The sequence below is a fragment of the Cucurbitaria berberidis genome, assembly GCF_010015615.1.
Source record: "Cucurbitaria berberidis CBS 394.84 unplaced genomic scaffold K460scaffold_4, whole genome shotgun sequence".
NCBI classification, from domain to species: domain Eukaryota; kingdom Fungi; phylum Ascomycota; class Dothideomycetes; order Pleosporales; family Cucurbitariaceae; genus Cucurbitaria; species Cucurbitaria berberidis.
The window spans coordinates 2,170,966-2,194,834 of NW_024468938.1; the positions used below are offsets into that span (position 1 = coordinate 2,170,966).

Sequence of the window (23,869 nt, forward strand, 5' to 3'; positions counted from 1 at the left end):
AGCACAAGGATACTTTGATAATGAATGCAATGCAACAAACTCAAAACAATTCAAAGAGTCAACGTGCGAGTGTAGATGGCAACGCTTCATGAACCAGACTTATCGCGTCGACGCCATCGCTATGCATATTTTACCCGAGCCCTTCCGTGCATTATACAGTACTATCGATACATTCCTTGTACATCGGCCATGTCTATTTCCAGCCTCCCGTCTCTTCCCAATCATCGATAGATCTCATCGAACGGCCTTGTGTCCCTAAAACAGCTATCCCAAACCTCATTCACGACCTTGCCCGCATGCTCTTGATTCTTGATACCCGGCCGCGCCATCATACTCAGCGTAGCACGCCGCCGCACGCAGGCCTGTAACTGTTCTGTGATAGACCACTGATTGCGCGTGAAGAATTCGCGGGAAAATCTACACTCTCCACTCAACGTCGACGCCCTAATCTCCAAGCACGCCTGGTGCCGCAAATTGTCGCTCTCAACCTTCCATTTGAGGTGATCCCAAGCGTGAACCATTTCGTGGGCCATGGTATCCTCCTGGTGGCCGCGGTTGCGAAATTTGTTTGCGCAGAGTAGAATGCCGTGGTCGAGGCTGAAGCCGCCGCTCTGCTCATTCGTGCACATCCGACACAGTATGTTCTGCCCGTTTAAATCGCCACCTAGCTTATAGACCTCATCTTTCAGGAAGCGGACGATAGGCGAGTATTGTAGTAGGTATTCCTTGTTGACCTCGCATCTTTTGCATATTGAGTCGGCTTTTAGTGTGTCTAGCTCCTCGAAGTAGCCCTTCTCCAACTCGATGTCTCGGCTTCCCGTCATGCGGCCGAGCATTATGTTGAAGGTACTGCTCCAATTGTAGTATATAGGGTCGATCTTCTTGGGTGGAGGTTGTTGGATCGCAGCGATTGATGCGCCATCGGGCGCTTGTTCGGGGGTCGACATGGAGGTATGGGGAGGGCGATGGAGACGGGGTAGAGCGGGATGTGTGGCGTTAATGCCGTCAGGATGTGCGGGGAGATGTTACAAGCTCGTGGTGGTAGGGCGCGTTGACGTTCCCGTCGCAAAAAGCTGGAGATGTCGTAGATTGCGGGAGCCAATCGGCAGGCGAGGCGGAGCGCACCTGCAGGCGGTGAGTGAGTCCTTGTCTCGAGGGCGAGCGAGCTCGGAATCTTTATCCAGTCATGCATGTCACATATAAAGGAACCCCATGTCCTAAGTCTCTCCACTCACTTCAACAACCACTACCGGCACAATGGCTGTCCATATGCGAAAGCAACCCGGGCAGCTCACCGTTGTCATCAAACTCGGTAACTACAATCCTGTACCAATGTCTACATGAAAGGGAATATCAACTTACCAACACACACTCAGGTACCTCTTCCATAGTCGATGAGAAGACGCACCAACCGCTCCTTTCTATCCTCTCCCTTATCGTCGAAACAGCATGCAACCTTCGTGCCGCCGGCCACCGCGTGGTCATCGTCTCCTCCGGCGCAATCGGCGTTGGCTTACGACGTATGAACCTACCTCGCCGGCCGAAACACTTGCCCAAAGTTCAAGCGTTAGCTGCAATTGGGCAGTGCCGCTTAATATCGCTATGGGACCAGCTCTTTGGCAATCTGGAGCAGCCAATTGCGCAAGTGCTCTTGACAAGAAACGACATTGCGGACCGCACACAGTACCAGAATGCACAGAACACATTCATTGAGTTGCTCAGTATGGGTGTTATTCCCATTGTGAATGAGAACGATACGCTGGCTGTGACGGAAATCAAATTCGGTGATAATGACACGCTAAGTGCCATCACCGCCGGCATGGTTCAGGCAGACTACCTCTTCCTCATGACCGATGTCGACTGCTTGTACGACAAGAATCCGAGGACGAACCCGGATGCGAAATCGATTAGTGTGGTGGAGGATATCGCCGAGTTGGCAGCGGATGTTAGTTCGGCGGGGAGTGCCTTGGGGACGGGTGGGATGAGCACCAAGATTGTAGCCGCGAGGTTGGCGACAAGTGCAGGTGTTACAACTATCATCACAAAGAGTAGTAAGCCAGGGAACATTTCGGCCATCATTGCGCATGCAGAGGGACAGAGAGAAACGAAGCTATCAAGCCGTAATTCGGTCACAAATTTCCTCGAAGATAATGGCGTGTCGCTATCACAAGCAGCAGTGCTCAACCTCCATAACACGAACCACGAATTGTCCGCCTCAACAGGATCACTTCAAGAAACTCAACTAGCAAGGACGCCATCTCCACAAACAGATCAGCCTGTCCCACTTCACACCCGCTTCCTACCCATTTCCAACCCCATCCGCGACCGCTACTTCTGGATCCTACACGGCCTTGCCCCTCATGGAACAATATACATCGACCACGGGGCTTGGACCGCACTCAGCGACAAAGCAGGTCTACTCCCAGTGGGTATCGTAGATGTAGACGGCCATTTCGCTCAGCAAGAAGCTGTCCGCATTGTCGTAGTCAAAAGGCTCCCTCGCTCCTCCCAGAGAGTATCAATATCAGCAACAAATGATCAACCGCTACCGCAGCCTACCACGCCCAGCGCGGCAGCGCACGCGGTTCATGCGCCTATTCCCATACGTCATCCGATACAGCATTCAGCGTCGACAAGCCAGATTCTCCAGCCACCGCAGTATGAACTACACAATCCTGCGCCCTTCGAGATTGGAAGGGCAGTGGTGAACTATTCGGCGACGGAAATCAGGAGGATCAAAGGCCTGCACTCTACGCAGATCCATGAAGCATTAGGGTATGCGGATAGTGAGTATGTAGCGCTGAGGGAGAATATTGCTTTCTTCGGCAGTGAGAGGAGTAGGCCGACTACGCCAAACTTTGGGAAGAGTAGTACGAGCGTGAATGGCACCGAGGGTATTGAGTTGCATTGAGTCTTCGCTCTATCTAGTTGATATAGATGCATTCGGTCTTGGGAAATGGGTGCATTATGGCGTATAAATGGCGTTTCAGGGAGCCTACTCTAGAGTTACGTTAGATGCTTGGACAACCACATTGCATGATGAATCTTCATTCCAAAGACGTTTGATGAATAGTTCCGTCACGTATTTTACTCTATTCAATAATGTCCTGCACTGTGACGCGAGACACACACCAAAGCGAGACAAAGGACAGGTACGTTGATATTCAACCATGATTTCTAGTCAGCAACGCTTATCCCTCAGTATAATTTGCCATAGCTTTACTCTATAGGACCTGAGCAATGGTTCCCTAGTCTACATATCGAAAATTACTAGTTGTTTAATATTCTTTACGTCGATTCTAGGAGAGCGGCTTATTCGGCTTCTTAAAGACACTTCCGTCTCCTAGGGTGCACACCGACCAAAGACGGTTTTACATCCCATTGCTATCTTTAGTGATCGGTAAAAAAAACATTACTAGTCTATTAGCCAGCGAGTATAGACTGTGTGGTAGCTGAATTACAATGCCCGAAGATCTGCACGGACGATGGACTGGTATCAAAACTTATGTAATAACCTTGGCAAAGTAACGTGGTTAGCAGCTTGTGGCTGTGCGTCAGCCTTTCTTGTGAAAGGATCACTAGTCATCGAGAGAACTGCTGATATGTGCATTAGGTTCTCTCCGAAGGATTTCGCAATGGAGCCCCGCTCTAGGCCTCCTTCCAAATAGTGGCACGCAGGACAACTCCGCGTACTCAAATGCACTCGTTCAATAACCTCTCCAAACCACTTGCAACCTTCATAAAATCTCCAAGATGCCCTCTGAGAATACCCACGATGCGACTGCCGACCTCAAACAAGAGAGCTCAGTCGCCCGCTTAGACCTCCGCGATGACGTAAACCTTGCAACCCCAAAAGATCCAACAGCACCCCAAGAACTACAAACAACTCAGGAATCACAAGCGGCCAAAGAATCTTATGCCGACTACATCAAGAATCTGCCACCACCGTTCTGGGCGACCAAGACACCACAGACGAAACCAGTGAACGACGAGGCGATCGCGGCCAGAATCAACGCTGTATGTGCGCCAGTCACAGCCGAGCAGCGCGAAGAAGATGAGCGTCTGAAAGCCATGTCCTGGCGCGAGCGGTGGCGTGATCGCAAGGCGAGACGAGAGGCTAAAGAGAAGAATAAAGGTCCCGATTTAAGACCTGTAGAAAGGGGGAGCCGAGCACAGTTGAATGTCTTTGGTGTCAATACCAAGGAGAAGTAGGGGAAGCGGCGACGTATCTACACAAGAAATGTGCTGTAAATTGCATAGGACATTACACAACTACAAAAGAAAACAACAGCTATAGTATGCTCGTATCTCTGTGCCGCAATTGTGACGAGCATGTTTCATTCTCGATTGCCGACAAAGTCATCAACTACATGATTTGTACCTACTCCCGCAGTAAATCTCTCAGACTTCCCCAGACTTCCCTAGGAATTTTGTTAGGAAGTACCATCTTTCGCAATTCACGTCTGCTGGTATAGCGTCTTTTCTGCTGCAGACTTGTAACAGTAAGTATTGTAATTACCTTATTAACTTCTTTTAAGGAGGTACTGTTGGTCCTGCGCCTTAACTTGCATCGACCTTCGGCCGCGTGCATGATGCTGGAGAGTCGACCGAGGAACCTCGCCATGATCTGCAAGAAAGCGATAGGAGATGGGAACATCTGGAGGGACCCTTTTGCTAAGACCTGACTTGCCTTATCTATATCTATCGAGTTGCTGTTATTACTTGTATAGAGGATTGACAGGTGCCGCGCGTCAAAGGAAACATTGAATAAGGGCGGCAGTAGGAATAAGAGCCACAGTTATTTTTAGAGAGTATGCTCTATGGGGTATAGACATGGCGTGGAGTAGATTCGATAATCACTGCTATGTATCGTAAAATGCCACTGTATTGACCGCTTCTAGAAGGCACGGAGACACTCTCGGAAAGTGTTTCTCTAGCCGATCATCGCAAGACGTTTAGAAGACAATCTTTACCGCTCAAACCTTCTACTCCGACCACCGAACGATCAATCAACGCTCTGCAGACTTCAGAAGAGAGGGTAAAGAGGCAGACCAGGTTCTAGAAGCTGTTACAAAATCATCGATATCTTAAGCAGCAGTGGGAGATTTATAGCTATGATGTAGGGATATAGAAAACATATGCTATTCAATCGATTGCAAAAGTTTTAGATTGGGGTTCTTAATACGGGGGAACATTTTGAGCTTTTGATGCAAAAGTGTCTCGCCACACTGTGTGTCTCGGGTCACAGCGGGTAACTTTAATCAACTAAGATATTACAACACAAAAAGAAACAGAAGAAAGAAAATACCCATAACCTCACTTACCTATCCCTCCTCCAAAGCATATCATGCTCCGCCCACACGCTCGTCCTCTGCTTTCTTCCAATAATCCGGCCACTGCCTTTCATCACCCCTATAATCAGGAAACCACAACTCCCTCTTTAGAAGCTTGCCCGACTTACCACCCGTCGTTCCTTCTTCCCGCTCATAAGTGTTCTTCTGCATCAAGTGTTCATCCAGGAAACGCTTCAAAATATTCGGCGCCTTGGATTCAAGCGCATAATGACCTCCCCACATGCGACGCCACTTTACTATCTCTTTTAAGCTCTCCGCAGATAGTGGGTCTTCGGCTTGCATGTCCTGGAACGTGCTGTTGTAGATGCGTTCTAGCCAGGCGCGCGCACGCGCGGGCTGTTTGAGCTGGAGTTTAGAGTCGCGCAGGTCGTTGCGGATTTGAAGGGAGAGTTTTTCAAGCCAGAGGGGAAGTTCAGATTCGTTGATTTCGAGGAAGTTTGGAGCTGAGCGCTTGAGTTTCTTGTGTTGCCCCTCCACTGGGTTGGCTTCCTCACGCTTTCGCTTTGTACCGGTTACGTTCTGATTTGCAGCTGTGCTATTGTTAGGGCCTTGGGATTGTGCTGCTCCAAAGCCAACGAAACCGGGGCCTGGTTTCGCCAGGTTCTTCGGCTGTTGTGCCTTAATCGGGTCCGTGTCATTGTCAGACTCGTCTGGTTCAGCAACAGGGCTGATATCAATAAAGTCCATCGTATCATCTTCATTGTTCTGAAGCGTTCCCTGGAGTGTTCCTAGTGGTTTTGGGTCCCGACTCCTGAAGTCTGATAAATAGCTAGCTGGATAATACAAAAGCTTACCGCGGAGGTCCGTTTTTGGTATACCAGCAACACGCTTTGTTAGCATAGGCACAACATCCGCAAGACTCCACTCCTTGTCTTCCTTGTTCTTCTTAAAGAACGGATCATTGTTCAACCAGTAAAAGATGTCGTCCTCCTGTAAAGCACCAAAGCCACCAAAGATCTTCTGAAGGATTGTCTTTTTGTGCCAGACTTCGAGGTTGTGAGTAAGAGAGGTACCGATCGGTTTTAAATTTACCCACTCCTTGATCTGTTTCGCCGGTATTCGTGTAAAGTTCACGGTTTCCAAGCCCAGCGCGGTTATGTTTAATTCTGGTAAGACGGGTTTCGGTGCATTCGCCCTAGTTACCCTAGGATGCGCTACGGCTGGTATCGGAGCTGTCACATTGGAAACAGACGGTACTGTAGGAACGGCTGGCACTTTAGGAACGGCGGGTACTTTGGGAGCGGTTGGTCTTTTCGGAGCAGGTACTTTGGGAGCGGCAGGTACTTTGGGAGCTGCTGGTCCTTTGGGAGCGGCTGATGTGTTGCCAACATCTGGTACGTTGGGTTGCGTACCGATCCTCTCGTATTTTGCCTCCATACGTTGTTGAATTTCTTGTACTGTGATCTTGATGTCAGGTACACCATCTGAATCGATGAAGATATCAGTTCCAAGGGCCCAAACGTCGTTACTAGATTTGAAGACATTAACGTCACGAATCCAGAGATGCTGTAATGTCTCGATATCGTCCTTGAAGTGTCCGCCGTATTGCACGAAAAGAATGGCTCGGTGCGTATAGCTATTGGAATTGGCACCGATCCTCGAGTCTTTCCGGACTTCGTCAGTAACATACTTGCTGAGCTTGTCTAAGCTGACGGTGGCCCAGTCGATATTTCTGGGGTCCTCAGTCCCCGTCCCATCATCTGGCTTCGACCGTTTCTTACTATTGCCTGCATCATTGCGGTCACTATCGCCGTCTCTTTTTCGCTTCCGTGCACCATCAGGCTTCGGCATTTTCTTGCTACTGTCTGCGGTGTTGTCATCGTCGTTGTCATCGTCGCTATCGTTGTCGCTCTTTGGCTTATATCCGCGACTAGGCCAATGTGCTAGAGCTGGCCAATGAAGTGGGCTCTCCCTCAAATAAGGAAGCACATCCTCGGTACCATAATGCCATTTGATCCACCATCGAGTGCCTTCGATGTCTTTCTTGTGGTCTTTGGGAATAGTAGGGTCGTTCACCCGCCAGTCTTCCACTTCCTCGTTGGTCATATCATCAAGATCTCCCACGAAGAAGCGATAGAGCATACCTCTTGCTCGTTTGTGCAAGTTGTTACCATCGGCATCCTTCACAGCCGCCATGGCGGTAGGATGGAGATTTCGAATCCAGTTATCCACTTCCGTGTCGGAAAGGGAAGCAAACAGTGGCACTTTCAATTCAAGATAACGCTCGTCCAATCGCGCCGCTAGCCCTTCGGTGGTCCAAGTCTTCACGAATCTCTCCTCAACACTAAAAACTTTTACATCTCTAAGATATCCTCTCAAGTGCTCAAAAGATAAGTTCTTGAAACTCCCTTTGAAGATACGATGGAGGACAGCCTTGATAGTTGCAGCAGATACTTTTGGGTCTACCGGAACATTGAAGATATCGCTCTTGTACACTTCATACCATGGTCCTGTATCTGAGCTAGTAAGCTCCTCGAAATTGGGAAGCTTGTCTTTGTTGAAACCGTCCGGATATCTGAATACTGGATTCTTGGTGAGCACTCCGTTCGCGTTACTTCTATGAAAGGCCTCCAGAGACTCTTGTATTACTTTGCAATGACTGACGGCATCCTGCAAACGCTTTTCTTTTGGGATCGTTTTGTCCAAAGAGAGGTACTGCCGATACTCAGACAGCGGGCATCCCATATACGGGTCAGGCAACTCTTCGTCATCGCCAGTTCTACCTTCCCTATCATTGTTCGCCTTTGGTGGACCACCTTTCTTTTGTGGGAGTGTTGGATCTTGCGAATCCGCAGCTAAGCTGAGAAGCTGGTCTACAGTTAAAACGCTGTGTAGCGCCTCGATAACCTCGGGCGTGAGGTTATCGCGATGGTTCGCAGGCTGTAGACCCTCTTGACGTCTCCGCTCGTGCAGAAGCTCATACTCAAGTTTTGATCTCGTGAACCAAGAATCGAAACCAAATTCGTTGCGACGTGCTACTCGCAAATTCTCGTTGTTGAAGCCAGCATCCAGACCAGGGTTGATAAGATTCTCTTTGTTCGCGAGGAGATGGTCCACGAAGGCATATAGATGAGGCCCACAACGTCCGTGATCGGTCCCGCGATGTGCGTCCTCGAGTACCATATGCGGAACGAATTTCAGAGTTCTTGTGTTAAAATCACCTTTCTGTAGACCAAGTAGGATATCAAAACCGCACAAGACAGTTCCAGCGATTGGTGCGTTCAAGCTAGTTCCTCCAATCTTCCACTTGTTGCGTCTCTTCGATGCTGTAACCATGCCGTCGACGTACCGGGCTGTCGAATGCTCCTTGTCACGTCTGTCGATTACGATGAAAGACCAGTGGTTCCCTTGAGCCACCCCTAGCGTTTGCTGTGTGTGTGCGGTATCTTGTTTGATACCATTGTTGATCGGTATGACTACTATATCCCGGCTCCTTAGTTCTTCTACTAGCGGTGCCCAAGTCCGTTGGTAAGTTTCCGTATCTGGTGCATCTAAGAAATTGGGCACCGTAGCGATGCGGTACAATTGCCATGCTGTAGCGGTTCCCGCAACGAAGACATCTTTCAGATGCTCGTGCCGGCGTCTCAAGAATTCAAGCGACCAATTGATGTGAGAATCTTCCCAGTAAGAATCAACCGCATCTTTAGCTGCCTTGGTCACCGTGAACTGTCGAACTGTCATACCGCCGACGCCGTGCTGTGTGATGTACGTGCTGTTTAGCCATTGGGCCTTGTTTGTCGGGCGTTGTACCGGTGGAGGCGTATCGATGGCGGCCATGTTTCAGTCTGTAATCGAAGAGTCAAGCACAAATGCTTTGAATTTGGTGTACAGCGATCATGGACGATCGATCATCTAGAGATATACTACTTGTCTTCGTGTCCTTGACAGCAGTTCAAAGGAAATACAACAAAGGCCGCTTTGGGGAGAATTTTCAGCCACACTCAAGATATTGAAATTATAAAGAAGGGTGTTCATTGTCGTCGTCGACAAAGAGTGAAGCGCCATGGCGGCCTTTGAAGCCCGCCGCAAAGACGCTTCGCATGCACGTAGCAGCTGTCCGCATCTTCAGCAAGATTAGCACGTCAAGTGACCAGAGTCTAAGCTAGGCGAATAATAATTAGTATTATAGTGTGTTTAAGCAACAAAGTATAAGTTGAGGTGAGCCTGCTAGCAGTGGCAGCATGAGTCGGTGCAGTGACCGCTTGCGCGATCAATAGCTCCCTGACGTCATCGCACCACTACATTGAAGTATCCACCCGGTTACCGATCACTTGATCCGACTACTGGACACAACAATACGGCGGCAACCTATGGATAATCTTTGAAAAATTGAAAGGTTCAATGGCTCTTCAAAGTCAAGAGGAGCACGACCCTAAGAATTTTTGCATACCCTTCTTCTTATTAGCAGCCCCTAGCATTTAGAATAACTTTCCCGCCCTTTCGATCCGGTTCAGACTCCGTGAAATTTCAAGACCTTCTTTTGATCTTCACATACACTTTCGCTCACTAATGAGTCAGCCTAACATGCGGTAAACCTCCTGCGTGTATGGGATTATGACAACAGTTAGCAAAATGGCAAGCGAGTATCGAGCTTACGGCACAAGCCAAACGTTACATTCCAAGCCGAGTACCTCATAGTCATTCAAAAGACTGACAGGACGTACGAACAAGCGTAAAATACATTGAGCTTGCACCCCTGGTCCTCATACCCATGGTTCGAGCCCCTGGCACTGAATTCTCACCGCCACCCAGGGCCTTGTATTGTCAATCGATACCCTCTTACCCACCTAATACCATACCCCTCTTTACAAGAACCATGGATTTCAAAGTCCAAATGTAGTCTCCTCTCATTCCCCACCTTCCTATCGTTTTTTCCTCTTTCCTCCAGCAAGGCACTCATCCGATACCTCTCACATCATCATTTGGCTCTCTCCAAGAACACCTCACTCTCACGATGTCACGGTTCCCTCTCTTCTCTTTTCGTTCCTTCTTCACTCTCTTCACAAAAGCAAATTCAACGTCTTGGCCAGGCGCTTCCCGCTTCGCCATCCCTCTACTCTGCTCCTGCCTCCTCATCGCCATAGCGCAGTTGACCGTAAATCTCAGCCTGGGCATCAGGCTGCTGCGCATAGGTGACAGTGTTGTGTGCCAGTACGATCACGACACGTTAGGAGCTGGAGATGATGTCAGGTCGCTGCCTATAACGTATGCGAACCGGGACACATGGGAGACGAACAAAAAGGACTTTCTGGGCATGCATAAGAATAGGGGAAAGGCGTAAGTAATCCCTCAAGATGATGTGGCTTGAAGGCCGTCAGCATGTTTGCAATTCGTCGTCGACATGAGTGAAGATAGACAGCTTCGTCCAGTTCTGAACCCAGGCTATCTCTCACTCCTACGCCTTACTGACGAATGCCTCTCTAGTGAAATTGGCGCCGCTTTCTTTGGCACCCCTCTACTCACCATCGCCATCATGGTGATCCATATCTGCTTGCACTTCCGACGTTTATCGAACCGCGCCGGCATGCTATTCGCGATCTGCCTTATCACCTTGTTCCTCATCTCCAATGGACATGACCACTGGCTCAACATTGACGCGAACAAGCTACATAAGGAATATAGTTGGTGCTGGAAGAGCAGTGAGGAAATGAAAGGACTATGGGCCGAACGAATGACAAGGTGGCGATTGTTGGTGGCAGGAGAAGTCTTGAGTGGAATAGGCGGACTGTGGTGAGTTCATCCACTAATCACTCCGTGTCACAGTGTCTTGCGTTCAACCTGGCATTTGTTTAGCCAGGCACAGACAGCCTTACGTACCTAGACAAGACGCCTCGCAAACACAGATACTAACCAAATCTTCCCAGTATCGCGTTGTACTTCGCCCTTGCCACAATGGCAGCATCCACGAACCGCTATTACGATCAACAACGCTCAACCCGCCTCCACAATCTTCGATCCACCCCATACCCAAACGCGGACGGCAACACCAATGGTGTAGGAATCCCCTCGTCCCATCTTTCACCACCTCAAGCATCCACTGCCAACACACCCGCTAGTGGGTCTGGACTAATACTCCCCCGAATTACAGTAGGGCCTAAAGAGCACATGGCGGAGGCGAACAGTGAAGTGTTTGAGAACCCGTTTGCAGATCCTGAGCCTCCGGTTAGGACTGTGTATCCGGCGGGCGCCGTGAAGCCGGGTGCTACTACACAGGATCCTGAGACGGGGGAAAGGAGAAAGGACAGCGCGCGTTGAGGGCGATATGAACAGCCTTGCGTGATTGGTGCTTCTTAAGTTAGATGGACGAAACTGTGTTTTAGTTTGGGCGAGTGCGAAGGACGGATTCTAAGGAATAATAATCGATAGCTATAGAATAATATACGAAGCGTCGCATCTCACGGCTATAAACTGGTGAATAGCTGCTCAACACGACGGGACAAAGACTCATTACATCCAAGGAAATCATGTTCAAGAAAATTCCAACGATTTACATGCGGCTGCGGTAAGGTCTCGGAACCGGGGGTTGGAAGTACCTATCAGGCAGCTTATTGCCATACTCATCGAACCTATAATCCTCCTTTTCCTCAATCCACATCTACTCCACAATCAGCTTCTTGCTGACTACAGCTTGCTGTATCGATGACCACTCACCTCGCGTTCCGCATACTTCCTGTCCAAAGGCACTGGTTGGGGATTCAGTATCTCTTCATCACCAAAGCCTGCGTCTCCTTGAAACCTACGGTGGTAATGGGCCGCTCCCACAGGCTGGGGTGCACCGTACTCCGCGTACTGTCCATAAGGCCCGCCCTGGCCCCCACGGGATCGGTTACGCGCTTCGCTCTGCATCCAGGTATCGCGCTCGGGGAGGCGGTCCTCAAAAGACTCCGGGCGGCGGCCAAGAGGCTCGGGGAACGGGCGTTCGTCATGGCGGCGCTCCTCGGGGTATTGCGGGCGGCGTTCGTAGTGATCGTGCTGCTCGTAACGCTCGTCGTATTGAGCCTCATAGCGAGGATCGCGGCTGTGCTGAGCTTCATAGCGGGGATCGCGGCCGTGCTGAGCATGGACGTCGTGCTCCTCGTAGTGTTGGGGGCCGCGCTCCCGCTCGTTGACGTAGACGTCGCGATGTTCTTCATAGTGAGCTGGAGGAGGGCCCTGGCGATCATGCTCGATCCAGACGTCGCGGTGTTCCTCGACCCTCCTGGGAGCAGCGTCGCGCTCGACCCAGACGTCTCTCTCGACGCGTTCGGTGGTATGCTGAGGAGCGTCGCGCTTGATGTCAATGTCGATGTCGACGTGGGTGTCTTTCTTCGACGACGACTTCTTGGGCTTGTGCTTCTCCTCGACAGGCTCAAGAGCCGTCAAGTAGCCGAGGACCTCTGTCAAACTGGCATGCGCGATGTTCAGCTCCTTCTCCCTGTTCTCCAGCTTCTCCTTCTCGCTGACAAGCCAGTAAACACGATGCCTAACACCAACGCGGCGTCCATCCTCGACATCGCCGCCAACACGTTCAGTATGTGGCGTGATATTCTCGAGGGCGCCGCGCACGTCTCGCATGGCTCCATATACCCATTTTGACTTTTCGGGATTGGATTCGAGGGCATCATGGACTTCGCGGACAGAGAGGAGGCGCTTGACTTCATCGAGATCGGAGCGTACGCGGCCGATGATGCGCACGTAGACTGCATTGGAGGGGCCAACGTCGCGAAGGCGTTTGGCTCTGAGCATGAACTCGCCGAGTTTGTAGGCACCGCCAATCGCACCCGCGGCAGCGCCGAAGGTGAGGATTTCCCCTTTAACCATGGCTGGTAGTGATGGAGCTTAGGGATGTGCCGGATGTGGGCTTTGGATGGTTCAATTGAGGGTAAAAGTGCATGCGTAGCTACGGATGCCTGGTGGGAGCATCCCGCGCAGGTTTGACCGGCTGCAGAAGTGGGGATTATCGGGTGGTGTTGTGGTGAAGTCGCTCTGTTGACGCTTCAGCTCCCTTCTGTTTTGGAGTGGCTGGGGATCCAGGGTGAGGTGCATGAAGGCTAGCCAGACCGGGCACTAGTATGCTGGAGCTCATCAGCCCTCACGACCAACCCGAGGTCCGTCCTGAGCGTGATCGCACATGCGGAGCTGATGGCTTTTATCATTTCTTTTTACCTACGTTCGTCTAGCAGGGTGTCATCGCTATGCCCCTGGAAGGCTGGCGTTTGCTTTCAACATCACTTGTGTACAAATGCTTCTCCTTAAGTGGCCCTGGATGATCCCAGTAAAAGCCACGGGCGCCACCATGCCAGCACATCGAGCTGCCCGGAACACGCGGTTCCCTCTACTTTCCATATCTTGCGATGAAAGCTCTGACCTTCGGATCGCTCAAGCTCAGGTCGTTGCCCTCAGCTTCTAATAGCTCACGATCCTTCTCCTCTAGTTCCCGCTCCATAGCCTTCAACTGATCGTCCAACTTTGACTTGGTTAGGCTGACCTGCTGGAACGGCGTGTGCTTGTACAACGCGTTCAAGACGACCTTCGAGTCGCCGTCTGCTTTACTTGATCGCTCAGCTAGCGTGTCGTGTGTTGAGAGTGAAATGGACTCGTAGTGATCATGTAGCTTGCTGGCTCGCTCGAGTTGCGCTTTGGCCAACGCGTCTTGCAGGGCTTCAATGCTGTCTTGGTTGAACGAGATGCCCGTTCGACGAAGTGCATCCTGAAGCGCAGCAGGCAGATCGAGAGTATTGGTGGGCTTGAGCTTTACCATAGGCGTAAATGCGGAAGAGCCGGATGTTGTACTTCTCCTTTTGGTGGTCGACGTCACTGCATGTGTATCGGGCATGCGCTTAGTTGCAGCTCCATCGATATGTGCGAGCACCTGCTGGAGCTCGTCGATGTTTTTGGTGCTAGTAGTAATGGTGTCAAGGCGTCTGCCCATGTAGTTGAGTGTTGACAGAACCTGTCACTGTTAGCCATTTCGCGACGCAAAACGCTCTGATACTCACATAGTTGAGCCAAGCACTTCGCGCCTGCTTGTTCTCTCGGTCCTTGCGGTCCTTCATCTCGTTCATTGGCTTCCTTATGTCGTGCTCAACCACCATCTCGGCCACGGAAGCAATCTCGCTATGCAGCTCTTCCATCTCCGCTTGCAGCGCTACTTTTCGCTCCGTCAACTCCTGTTCTGATACATCCGAATCAAGATTGGGCGAATGTTCAGACAAGGTGTTCAGATAGACAGTGTCAACCCGAGCCTTGATCTCTGCTGTGCGGAAGGAAATGATAGCCTTGCACCATTGCTCAATCGACTTCTCATCCTCGCTCACCTCAACCTCCGTCACAATCTGGGAGACAATGCCTGGTAGTCGACCCAGGATTTGGTCGTCTGAGCTAAGTCGTTCGGCCAAGTAGCTCCTAAGTGCAGACTTCTCGGTGTCTATCTCCTTTTGTGTCTCGGTCAACTGGTCGGTAAGAGAGGTTGAGACATCGTCAACCTAGTGACTGAATCAGCATATACTCTAATAAAGACCTCGCTTGACCTACCGCAACATCCAATCTAGCCTTCTCCTGACCTTCTTTCCTTCTCCTCTCATTCCTCGCATGCTCGACTTCCAAATTCGGCTTGTCAAGAGCTTTTAGCTTCATCAAGGCGCTTTTCTGTGCCTCCAGGACTTTGCACTGCTCCTCAATAACCGCTGTCGAGCTCTGCAAAGATTCAATTGCTGATGCAATCTCATCATCTAGGATGGGACGAATGGGCTCGCCCTCGCTTTCATATTGGTGCAGCAGCCCTTTCTTCTTCAGCGTCTGATATCTACAACCACATATCAGCAACTGGTCTGAGAGTTTGGCAAGATACTCACAGCTCTAGCTCTTCTGTCGTCAATAGCGTCTCCTCATGCAAATACTCTTCTACCCACGCTGCGGCTTGCTGCTTTGTATCTTCATTTTCGAAGCCTAGAAGTATCTTGTCCAGGTCAACATTGAGCCCTCTCTCTTCTAGCACGTTTAGTAGATGGTGAGCTGCTTGTTCTTCCGCCATGTTTCCAAAGTTGTGTGATTCGGCGTGGTGTATCGGTGAGCGTAAACATGGTTAGAGTAGTTCGATACGGGAAGCCGCACCGACCGGTCGCGCAGTCGCGCTTTCCGAGACCCTGACGCGTTTTGCCGCTATTAACAACATACTTCAAGCAGCACGTTTCCACTACACAAGACGTCCTCTTTTCGTCTGTCATTATGTCTCCCGCCGCTGTCGACCCCGTGATCACACCCTCAAGCAATACTGAGGCCGCCAAAGAAACAACAAACGGCACCACCACCCCACCCACCAAGACGATGTCCAAGAGCAACCCCGCGCACGAAGAGCACCAATACCTCAACTTAATCAGAGATATCCTCCAAAATGGCGAGCATCGACCCGACCGCACTGGGACCGGCACATACGCCATCCCCTTCCCCGCACAAATGAAATTCAACCTCTCGCAACCTTCGTCCGAAGCCTCACAACCACCCGAGCTCATCCTTCCCCTCCTCACAACTAAACGTGTATTCCTGCGCGCCGTAATTGGCGAGCTACTCTGGTTCATCGCAGGCTCCACACACTCGAAATCGCTCTCAGATGCAGGGATAAAGATCTGGGACGGCAACGGGTCGCGCGAGTACCTAGACAGCGTAGGCCTAGGACACTATGAGGAGGGCGAACTGGGCCCAGTATATGGTTTCCAATGGCGGCATTTTGGCGCAGAATACAAAGGGCACGAGGCAGATTACACAGGCCAGGGTGTCGATCAATTAGCAGAGATCATCGAAAAGCTGAAGAATAAACCGTATGATCGACGCATTATATTGAGTGCGTGGAACCCTGCGGACTTGAAGAAGATGGCGCTTCCGCCGTGCCATATGTTTGCCCAGTTCTATGTTAGCTTTCCACGGCAGGAGCAGGGCGCCACAGAGAAACCGAGGGGAGTGCTACATTCACTGTTGTATCAGCGGTCGTGCGATATGGGGCTTGGTGTGCCGTTTAATATCGCGTCGTATGCGCTATTGACGCACATGCTAGCACATGTGTGCGATTTGACGCCAGGGACTTTTACGCATACAATGGGGGATGCACATGTTTATCTGGACCATGTGGATGCGCTGAAAGTGCAATTGGAAAGGGAGCCGAGGGATTTCCCGTCGTTGAAGATCAATAGGGAGATTGGAGGGAGTATAGATGGATGGAAGGCGGAAGATTTCGAAGTCGTGGGCTATAAACCGCATGCGAGTATTGCCATGAAGATGAGTGTATGATCACGAGAAGTGTTGGAGAAGAGTTTTTGTATATGTGTATCATGAATTGGCATGGCCATGGTTAGGTACATGACAGTCCGAACGAGGAGCGTTCAACGTGTACATTGAGCGGATTGCCATATGCCGGTCGTTATAAATCTTCAACGGCGAAAAGGCTTCCTAAAAAGCTCTCACGATTCCGACCCGCCCCTAAGTTGCATGTGTCCTCTCAAACCTAGTTCCTGCAGCCGGTACTGTGAACTGTTCATCCTCCTAGCTCTTCCGTCTATTGACGCCCAAGGCGAGAGCATCCCATTAATTCATACCCCAAAACCGCCCAATATCCGCCGGAACAGCGATCCCATTGCGCTCGGCGAACTCCTTCCAGTCGTAGATCGGTTCATCGTAGAAGTCTGTCAAGAGCGACCTCCTCACGAGACAAGTATACCAACGCTTAACGTACCGGATGTGCCGAGTTGTCTGAAAGACGTCGCCTCCCCTGCCAGTGATCGAGGCTTTGAGACACTTAGCGAACCAGAGCGGAACCCCAGTAACCTTAACCTTCTTGACGGTTCCGTTATGTCGTAGCTCAGTGAGGGCCTCGAAGATAAACATGCAGTTCTCCACGCGCTCGATAATATCTCCATAACCTAGCTCTTGCTGCGCATCATCGTAGACATAGTCTTGCCCATATCGCGCGATGCCCAAAGTCAAGTTCTTAAGCCTCGACTTCTCCGTCGGTTCCTCGCTATGCCTCCTCAGTTCTCTCACAATCTGCTGTAAGCGCCCCCGGAATGGACCCCAAGCTTGATCTGTTGACTCGTTGATATTTAGCACTAGTCGGATGTTCCTCATATCACGGAGCAGTGCCTGGCTGTGGTATAGTCCAAAGGGGCCCATTGGAACGGAAGAACCACGCTTGTGACCGTCAATGTATAGGGAAATCTCGTTACGGTCGAAGAAGATGGCTATGTAGCAGTGTGAGTCGTAGTAAAGATCTAACGCGGAATAGACTTACCTCTAGCTTCTTGTGACATAGCCTTTACACGGATCAAGCTCACGTACATCCTTAAGTGAGCACGCATTTTACGTGAGGTTGCAAAGTTACCACTACTGCCCATTCTTCGAGCTTCCACGTTCCACTTTCGTTCTCCGTTCTGCTTCCGCTTCGTACGACACGCTTTGAACCTAAAGCTGAGGTTCTGAGGGAGCACGTATTTGATGATGTCGTGCCTCAACTCCGCGGGAAGCTTTTCGAACGGAAAGGCGTCATAGGGCACCGAAGCAAAGTCGACTTTGTTCGTAGCATTGGGCATCATCAGCTGGACAGTCTGACTGGAGCTGATCAACTCTCTCGCAAAGTGGGAGCTGTCCTCGGTCTCACTCGCCCGACCAAGCCCACTGGTGAGATTGGTCGCCGAGCGCGCTGAACTGGTATCGTCGGTGATCATGTTGGTGGTACAATCTTGACCTGCTCAAGGTGTATGTGGGTGTGAGTAAATGTCGGGTGAACGGTGTGTTGATAGAATCGAGGCAACCGGTAGATTTTAAGTGCGCCAGGAGCGAGGTTGACGGTGATAGTGATAGTGATGGTGAGTATAGTGAAAGTGAAGATGAGAGTGTTATCAATTATTAGGCAGGCTAGGTGAAGGCTATATGCTGTACCATAAGAGAGAGGGAGAAAAGTGCAATCTAGAGAGGATTTTCAAAGCGCCTACGCCCTAGTTGAGCTATCGCTGGTTCTGTGAAAGTACTTTGAGTGCGGATATGTTTATGATTGCATTGCAATCTAAAGACATCCTAATTCCGAGAGGTTCTTCGTAAAGTACATTGATGCCAATATGAAATTGGTACTAAAAGCGGGTATTGTAGGGTACAATTTTCGAGATCCAGAACCTATCTTTGAGGAGAGCATACCGATCGAAGATCTGCATCTTGGAGGAAATTCAAGCTAATTATGGTTATCCGCAAATTGGACCGCTCCTGTAGCAATCTCTGCCAGATGCAGATCGCAGTGAATTTTCAAAGTCTTTCCAATCCGCCGATGGCCCAAAGAAAGGAAAGCGTGCCGCTAATTCACCTCCCCAAACTTCCCAACATCCGATGGAACCGCAATATTCTTGCGCTCGGCGAACTCTTTCCAATCATAAATGGGCTGATTCCAAGTCTGCGATGTGACCATTACCTCCCCCCTCACACGACTCTTGCCAAACGGTCTCCTCTTGGATTAGACCGCCGTGAGTACATTGCCTCCGTCGCCTCGCACGCAAGTCTCAAGGCAGCTGGCAAACCAGGGCGGGACGCTGGGGATTTGGCAATTTCTGATAGCAAGGGCAGGCCGGAGAGAAGCGAGAGGCTCAAGAGCAAACGTGCACTTTTCTACACCTCCAGTGTCGTGATACTCCTCACCATCCGAGTCATAGTAAACCATCTCTCCTTATAGGCGTAGGGTGCGGATTTCCCTCTATATTAGTCTCAGACTAGACGTTGGTGTTTTTGCCCATTAGGTCACAGTTGCTTGTCAAGTCGAATTCTGAACAGGAAAACTAGTAGTCGGCAATGTTTCGAGCTATATTCATGTCAACTTGATATGTCTGCCTTACGTGTTAGGCAAAGCACAATTATCACTGTACCTACTAAATCACCGCTACTTATCAACCACCCATAAGTTGTCGACATCCTCTGGAGTAGGGATCCCGTTGCGCTCCGCATATTCTTTCCAGTTCAGCGTCGGCTGGTACCACTTGCGAGTAGTAACCCATTCTTTCTTCGTTGAAGTGATCCCTGAAACACGACATCGCCGACGTCGCTTGACTTGGACAAGCGGCCAATCCACCTCTTGAACATCTCCTCCCTTCCCTTGAATGCACAGCTGAAGAGACTTCGCATACCACTTCGGTAACCCAATTATCTCAACGTTTCTGATACCGCGCAGGCTAATCAAGCTCTCAAGACAAAACATCAACAAGATGTTATTGCGCATTCCTGCTTTCATTTCGACTTTGAGCTCCTGGAGTAGCGACTTTCGGTTCTCGTCATCAGCGTATTCTTTGAGAAGTTCGACAAAATTCTCTAAGCGCGACCGCTGACGCTTGCCCACCCAGTGGCTGTAGGCAGTGGTATAGATGCCGTCCTCCGTTTCCGAAAAGCTGCAAGTGAGAGTGACGTCGATATGGATGCTGCGCAAATTGCGAAGAAGTGGAAGCCGGATGTTGTCCCCAAACGGTCCAAAGATGTCTGGTGACCGAAGAGATAGCGGGAAGTGAGCCTCGCTGTCAACGGTGAACCTATACGTATTCGAGCCGTAGAGAACCGCTAGGGACATTAACTCAAGCTGTTTCAACATTATGTAAGGCTAACCTCGCGTTTCATTCGATGTGAACTTGTTGAGTAAAAAAACCTGCGTCTCAACACAGGGATGTTTACGGCATTCCTCGCTGTTATCTACTCTTACCCACCTTCCCTGACCACTGGGGCGGCAAGATAGGTGTTTGCGGGGGTTGTAATAATGAAGTACGAATTGACATCCAATTATATACGGAGTGGGATCCCCACTGCTTGATGATCCACGGGCGCTCCATTGCCGTGAGCCTTGTTCGTTTTTGCCACGGGCCTTGAAGAAAATAGTCAGATTGTGCGGTAATACGAATTGATAGATGTAGAGGCGTATTTCTGCGGGAAGGTCTAGCAACCTAAAGGGTTCATCAGGGAGAGATGCTCGGTTGGCAGTATCTTGTTTCCTCATCTGTGTCTCGTATAAGGTTTCTTCCTCGTCGGGCAGGCTAGATAGATCTGATTCCGAATCAGAGTCAGGCAAGGGCAGGTTCTCGGTTGTCATGTTGCAGGTTGAAGCTGTCAAAAATGGCGGTGTGCTTGTTTTACGCGTTGGCAAAGGTCCTCAATACTGGGGAGGCTGCAAGTTACAGTATGATGAGGATGTGTAAAGAAGAGGATTTACTAAACGAAGCAACTGGCCTTCAGCCTTGTGGTGAAGTGAAGTCAAATTGCTGACGAAGGACGGAGTGTGCTCAATGAGGAACAACCGAGAAGCTCTGCCCAAGATGTGGTTGGAAGCACAGTCAAGTACTCTCGGGCTAGCTTTGGGTGGGGTAGCACAGCTTTAGGCAGCGACCTTTGGCAGGGTTGGCTGCAGTGCCGAGGCGAGGATATCGGGCGCCTAAGGAGATGAGTTTGAAGGACAAGTGGAAAGAGGCGCTGCTAGAGGGCACAGCAAGGATCTGAAAGAGTGACAAACATGTTTAAAATTGTTCCTTCTATCAGTTTATGATTCGTTCGCTGGTTCCTCCATACCAAGTACATGAGGCAAACAGTCCTCTACTCCATGAAGAGGAATTTCATGTTTGTGTTGGAGTTGTTTGAAAGCGAGTGTAATTCCTCTGAAATGGTTATCCGAGCACCCAGCCTGCTATCTGGGCTCCTTGGTCGAATTATAGCCTAGATGCCCCGGGCAGCCTTCAAGTCCCAGATCGGTCATGTATAGGAGTGAAGTCGCCATCAATAGATGCTGCTGGTCCATACGCGAACCGAACAAGTGACCACTTCAAGTGTTTAACTTGTCGTCATCGGACGAGCTGCTGTTGGAGTGGTGTAATGGTGGACACGACGAAGCGTGCTGTTGAAAGACAGGCCTCACGACAATGTCCTGCCGTCTTCTCCGTGACTTGCTGCATCCTTTGCCATTTCCTTCGTCAGCCACTCGGCTTCCTTTTGCATTTCCTCGTCGCTCCTAGGCTTGCGGCTATCATTGTCGACAGCGGGGAAGTGTCCTTTGTTCTCATCCTGGGGAACATGACTCTGAGCAGCCCTTTCCTTCTCCCTCAGCTGCTTGTTCAGATCTGCGTCTTCACTCTCCATCATGCCGTATATAGCGTCGGTGCCGCCCTGCGCCTCTAGGTCCTCCTTCTGGCGCGGAATGATATGGGCATGTACGTGTGGCACGCTCTGTCCGGCATCTACACCATCTTGTATCGCAATGTTCAGGGACGAGGCATCGAAGACGCGTTCCACCATGCGCGACACGCGCTGCACGGTCAGAAACAGGTCTTGTACTTCGGCAGTAGATAGGTCGTTGAAACGCGGCACAGTCCGGCGTGGCGAGACAAGCACATGGCCTGGCAGGAGGGGTTTGAGGTTGACAATGGCGAAGGACAGACGCGTTAGGTGGAAGACCTAGCTGCTGTTAGTACTGTTCACGAATGCCTTCATCAAGCAATAACAGCCTCTCGACGCACCTGGCTCGTCACCACAAAGGTGCCAAACTTGATGACATCCTTTGTAAGCGGCATGGCCTCCTTTCTTCCCTGCCAGATACAGCAGATGTCGCCGTCTCCGAAAGGTAATCAGATCAGATACACGCCAAGACTGGTCACGAAACTTGTCTTGTCCAGGTCGGCTCCGGGCGGCGCGCTTCCGAAACCAAGAAGCGCTTCTTCACAACTTCCATGCATGCCGCTAGCAGCTCACTTACAGCTCACTTGGACAAAGCGATCTCGGCCCTTCTTGCGGGTGCCGTCACTTGTCGAGTTGCAGCGGGCGTGGTGGCCTTCTGCCCATCTATTCGCCTTTACAAATGCAATCCACTCAGCTTCGTGGGGACGACATCGTGGGGTTCATGTCCAACGTGGTTGCATGCATACAATGACACGACGGCGCCTGCGCCCTCGCCCTTACTCATGAATGATGAATGAGAGCCCCCTCGGACACTATAAATCGCCTTCGTCCGAGCAACGTGGTCGTGGTCAAGACTGAGCCTTTGGACGCCCCGCCGACCTTGTCATTACTCGTTGTTTGTGGCCTGCTTTGTGGATCGCCTTGTGGACCCTCCAAATCCAACAATTCTTTCTGGCGACTATCGCCTAGTAGCTCAGTCTGCCTCCCTCCTACCAGAGATTACCGAGAGGGTCGCAAAAGGGAGCTAAAACACGCTTGGCTCGACTACTGGGTTTCGTCTTCAAACAAGTTGCCCTCCACCACGTCTTGGAGCCTCACTATCAGCACTCTCTGCAGTCGTATAGGCGACTACGTGGATAGTCTTGGGCCCGCTGATCTCCGGTACGCATCTATTTAACTCGCCTCAGCGTGCGGAAGTCGAGACATTCCGGCTTTGATTGTTTCGAACCAAATCCGGTCGGTCGAGTACTTCGTATAATAAGACAGGGTCGGACTTGGTCGCCGGACTGCATCCGCAACCTTTTTCAGCAAATTCCAGGGCACCCAAGCCGAACCCACACCGACCCTCGACCATCTGCTGATATAAGACGAGAATCACGCGTCTTAGTTCTTGAATCACTTTGCTATTACACTACAAATACCACTCGACATTTAAGCGCCTCGAAGTCACACAGCAGTACCGATACCACACAACACAACAGTACCAATATCACACACAAACAACTAGCAATGGACATCGCCGCCTCCTCACGCCGCTACTTCGCCATGCCCTCGCCCACACCAGAGGAAAAGATCTCCCTCCAAGCCTCCAACACAGTCTACACCTACCACTGCTTATGCAGCCACCTCCTCCTCGCCACCACGACGCCCCTCCCCTCTCTCCCGACCCGCCAACACGCCCGCGACAAGGCACACATCATGCCGCTGCCCCCCGCTCCCACAGCGCCCACGCGTAGACCCTCTGCCGCAGCGCAGCAACCCTCACCCATGGACCACTACGGCCTGCTTCTCTCCACGCACCAAGACCGCGACGCGGAGATTATCACGAGCGACGACGGCTTTGAAAAGCGCTACGTTCAGCGCTGTGGGCGCTGCAATTTGGTCGTGGGGTACCAGCTGGATTGGCAGCAGTTTGCGGCGGATCGGACTGGGCGCCGGGACGACTGCGTCTTTCTCCTCCCGGGCGGCTTTGTCAAGACGGCGGATATGATCATGGGCAAGGCGGCTTCAGCTGGTACCGCTGGCGGTGGCATCGGCACGATGAGTGTTACGGAGGTCAAGGTGTAGGCTCCCCGCCACCCGCTGATGCAGCTTCTACATCTCAGATGCAACACCTTCCTTGACGGGAAATAACGATTATCTCATACATGACGTCTCTTTACGACGAATGTTTTGGCGTTGTTTGGATTTTTATTGGGTTTATGGTTCGGAAGAATGCGACACAGCGCGCGCGCGCATGCGCAGCGAGCGAGCAGCACTACATTTTTTACACAAGATACCCCCCACTGGCGAACGCGCAAGGCTTCTCATGCTACGAAGATAGCCTACATGTTTCTAGACAAAGCGTCCCTTATGGATCCAAA

The 23,869-nt window shown here is 50.9% G+C and overlaps 13 protein-coding genes across 13 annotated transcripts; 6 read left to right on the forward strand and 7 right to left on the reverse strand.

Moving 5' to 3' along the window:
* Nucleotides 1-146: 146 nt before the first annotated feature.
* On the reverse strand, nt 147-947 carry K460DRAFT_418473 (mitochondrial inner membrane protease-like protein ATP23; the record flags this gene model as incomplete). Its single annotated transcript, XM_040937950.1, has 1 exon — nt 147-947. One exon carries the CDS (start codon nt 945-947, stop codon nt 222-224), a length of 726 nt encoding a protein of 241 aa, XP_040785973.1. The 3' UTR covers nt 147-221.
* Nucleotides 948-1,191: 244 nt separating this feature from the next.
* Nucleotides 1,192-3,101, forward strand: K460DRAFT_315712 (glutamate 5-kinase). The gene is made up of 2 exons (XM_040930317.1): nt 1,192-1,312; nt 1,377-3,101. Exons 1-2 carry the CDS (start codon nt 1,258-1,260, stop codon nt 2,909-2,911), a joined length of 1,590 nt encoding a protein of 529 aa, XP_040785974.1. The 5' UTR covers nt 1,192-1,257; the 3' UTR covers nt 2,912-3,101.
* Nucleotides 3,102-3,591: 490 nt separating this feature from the next.
* K460DRAFT_368311 (uncharacterized protein) lies at nt 3,592-4,695 on the forward strand. The gene has a single exon (XM_040933748.1). It carries the CDS (start codon nt 3,754-3,756, stop codon nt 4,210-4,212), a length of 459 nt encoding a protein of 152 aa, XP_040785975.1. The 5' UTR covers nt 3,592-3,753; the 3' UTR covers nt 4,213-4,695.
* A 650-nt stretch (nt 4,696-5,345) lies between these two features.
* K460DRAFT_407767 (uncharacterized protein) lies at nt 5,346-9,131 on the reverse strand (the record flags this gene model as incomplete). The annotated part of the gene is made up of 1 exon (XM_040937108.1): nt 5,346-9,131. The coding sequence occupies one exon, from the start codon at nt 9,129-9,131 to the stop codon at nt 5,346-5,348; it is 3,786 nt and encodes a 1,261-aa protein (XP_040785976.1).
* Nucleotides 9,132-10,018: 887 nt separating this feature from the next.
* On the forward strand, nt 10,019-11,609 carry K460DRAFT_418477 (uncharacterized protein; the record flags this gene model as incomplete). Its single annotated transcript, XM_040937951.1, has 3 exons — nt 10,019-10,631; nt 10,779-11,084; nt 11,219-11,609. The coding sequence occupies exons 1-3, from the start codon at nt 10,309-10,311 to the stop codon at nt 11,607-11,609; spliced, it is 1,020 nt and encodes a 339-aa protein (XP_040785977.1). The 5' UTR covers nt 10,019-10,308.
* A 262-nt stretch (nt 11,610-11,871) lies between these two features.
* K460DRAFT_368313 (uncharacterized protein) lies at nt 11,872-13,297 on the reverse strand. The gene has a single exon (XM_040933749.1). The coding sequence runs from the start codon at nt 13,152-13,154 to the stop codon at nt 11,976-11,978; it is 1,179 nt and encodes a 392-aa protein (XP_040785978.1). The 5' UTR covers nt 13,155-13,297; the 3' UTR covers nt 11,872-11,975.
* Nucleotides 13,298-13,668: 371 nt separating this feature from the next.
* K460DRAFT_287917 (uncharacterized protein) lies at nt 13,669-15,366 on the reverse strand (the record flags this gene model as incomplete). Its single annotated transcript, XM_040929005.1, has 4 exons — nt 13,669-14,286; nt 14,333-14,818; nt 14,868-15,138; nt 15,188-15,366. 4 exons carry the CDS (start codon nt 15,364-15,366, stop codon nt 13,669-13,671), a joined length of 1,554 nt encoding a protein of 517 aa, XP_040785979.1.
* A 148-nt stretch (nt 15,367-15,514) lies between these two features.
* On the forward strand, nt 15,515-16,805 carry K460DRAFT_368315 (thymidylate synthase-like protein). Its single transcript, XM_040933750.1, has one exon. The coding sequence runs from the start codon at nt 15,561-15,563 to the stop codon at nt 16,614-16,616; it is 1,056 nt and encodes a 351-aa protein (XP_040785980.1). The 5' UTR covers nt 15,515-15,560; the 3' UTR covers nt 16,617-16,805.
* Nucleotides 16,806-16,910: 105 nt separating this feature from the next.
* K460DRAFT_418481 (uncharacterized protein) lies at nt 16,911-18,046 on the reverse strand (the record flags this gene model as incomplete). Its single annotated transcript, XM_040937952.1, has 2 exons — nt 16,911-17,563; nt 17,614-18,046. The coding sequence occupies 2 exons, from the start codon at nt 18,044-18,046 to the stop codon at nt 16,911-16,913; spliced, it is 1,086 nt and encodes a 361-aa protein (XP_040785981.1).
* Nucleotides 18,047-18,299: 253 nt separating this feature from the next.
* Nucleotides 18,300-19,140, forward strand: K460DRAFT_145097 (uncharacterized protein). The gene has a single exon (XM_040926769.1). It carries the CDS (start codon nt 18,553-18,555, stop codon nt 19,036-19,038), a length of 486 nt encoding a protein of 161 aa, XP_040785982.1. The 5' UTR covers nt 18,300-18,552; the 3' UTR covers nt 19,039-19,140.
* A 102-nt stretch (nt 19,141-19,242) lies between these two features.
* On the reverse strand, nt 19,243-20,340 carry K460DRAFT_378575 (uncharacterized protein; the record flags this gene model as incomplete). The annotated part of the gene is made up of 2 exons (XM_040935089.1): nt 19,243-19,910; nt 19,956-20,340. 2 exons carry the CDS (start codon nt 20,338-20,340, stop codon nt 19,243-19,245), a joined length of 1,053 nt encoding a protein of 350 aa, XP_040785983.1.
* A 905-nt stretch (nt 20,341-21,245) lies between these two features.
* K460DRAFT_289357 (HIT-like protein) lies at nt 21,246-21,901 on the reverse strand (the record flags this gene model as incomplete). The annotated part of the gene is made up of 2 exons (XM_040929116.1): nt 21,246-21,785; nt 21,848-21,901. The coding sequence occupies 2 exons, from the start codon at nt 21,899-21,901 to the stop codon at nt 21,246-21,248; spliced, it is 594 nt and encodes a 197-aa protein (XP_040785984.1).
* Nucleotides 21,902-23,015: 1,114 nt separating this feature from the next.
* K460DRAFT_407775 (uncharacterized protein) lies at nt 23,016-23,573 on the forward strand (the record flags this gene model as incomplete). The annotated part of the gene is made up of 1 exon (XM_040937109.1): nt 23,016-23,573. One exon carries the CDS (start codon nt 23,016-23,018, stop codon nt 23,571-23,573), a length of 558 nt encoding a protein of 185 aa, XP_040785985.1.
* Nucleotides 23,574-23,869: the final 296 nt, after the last annotated feature.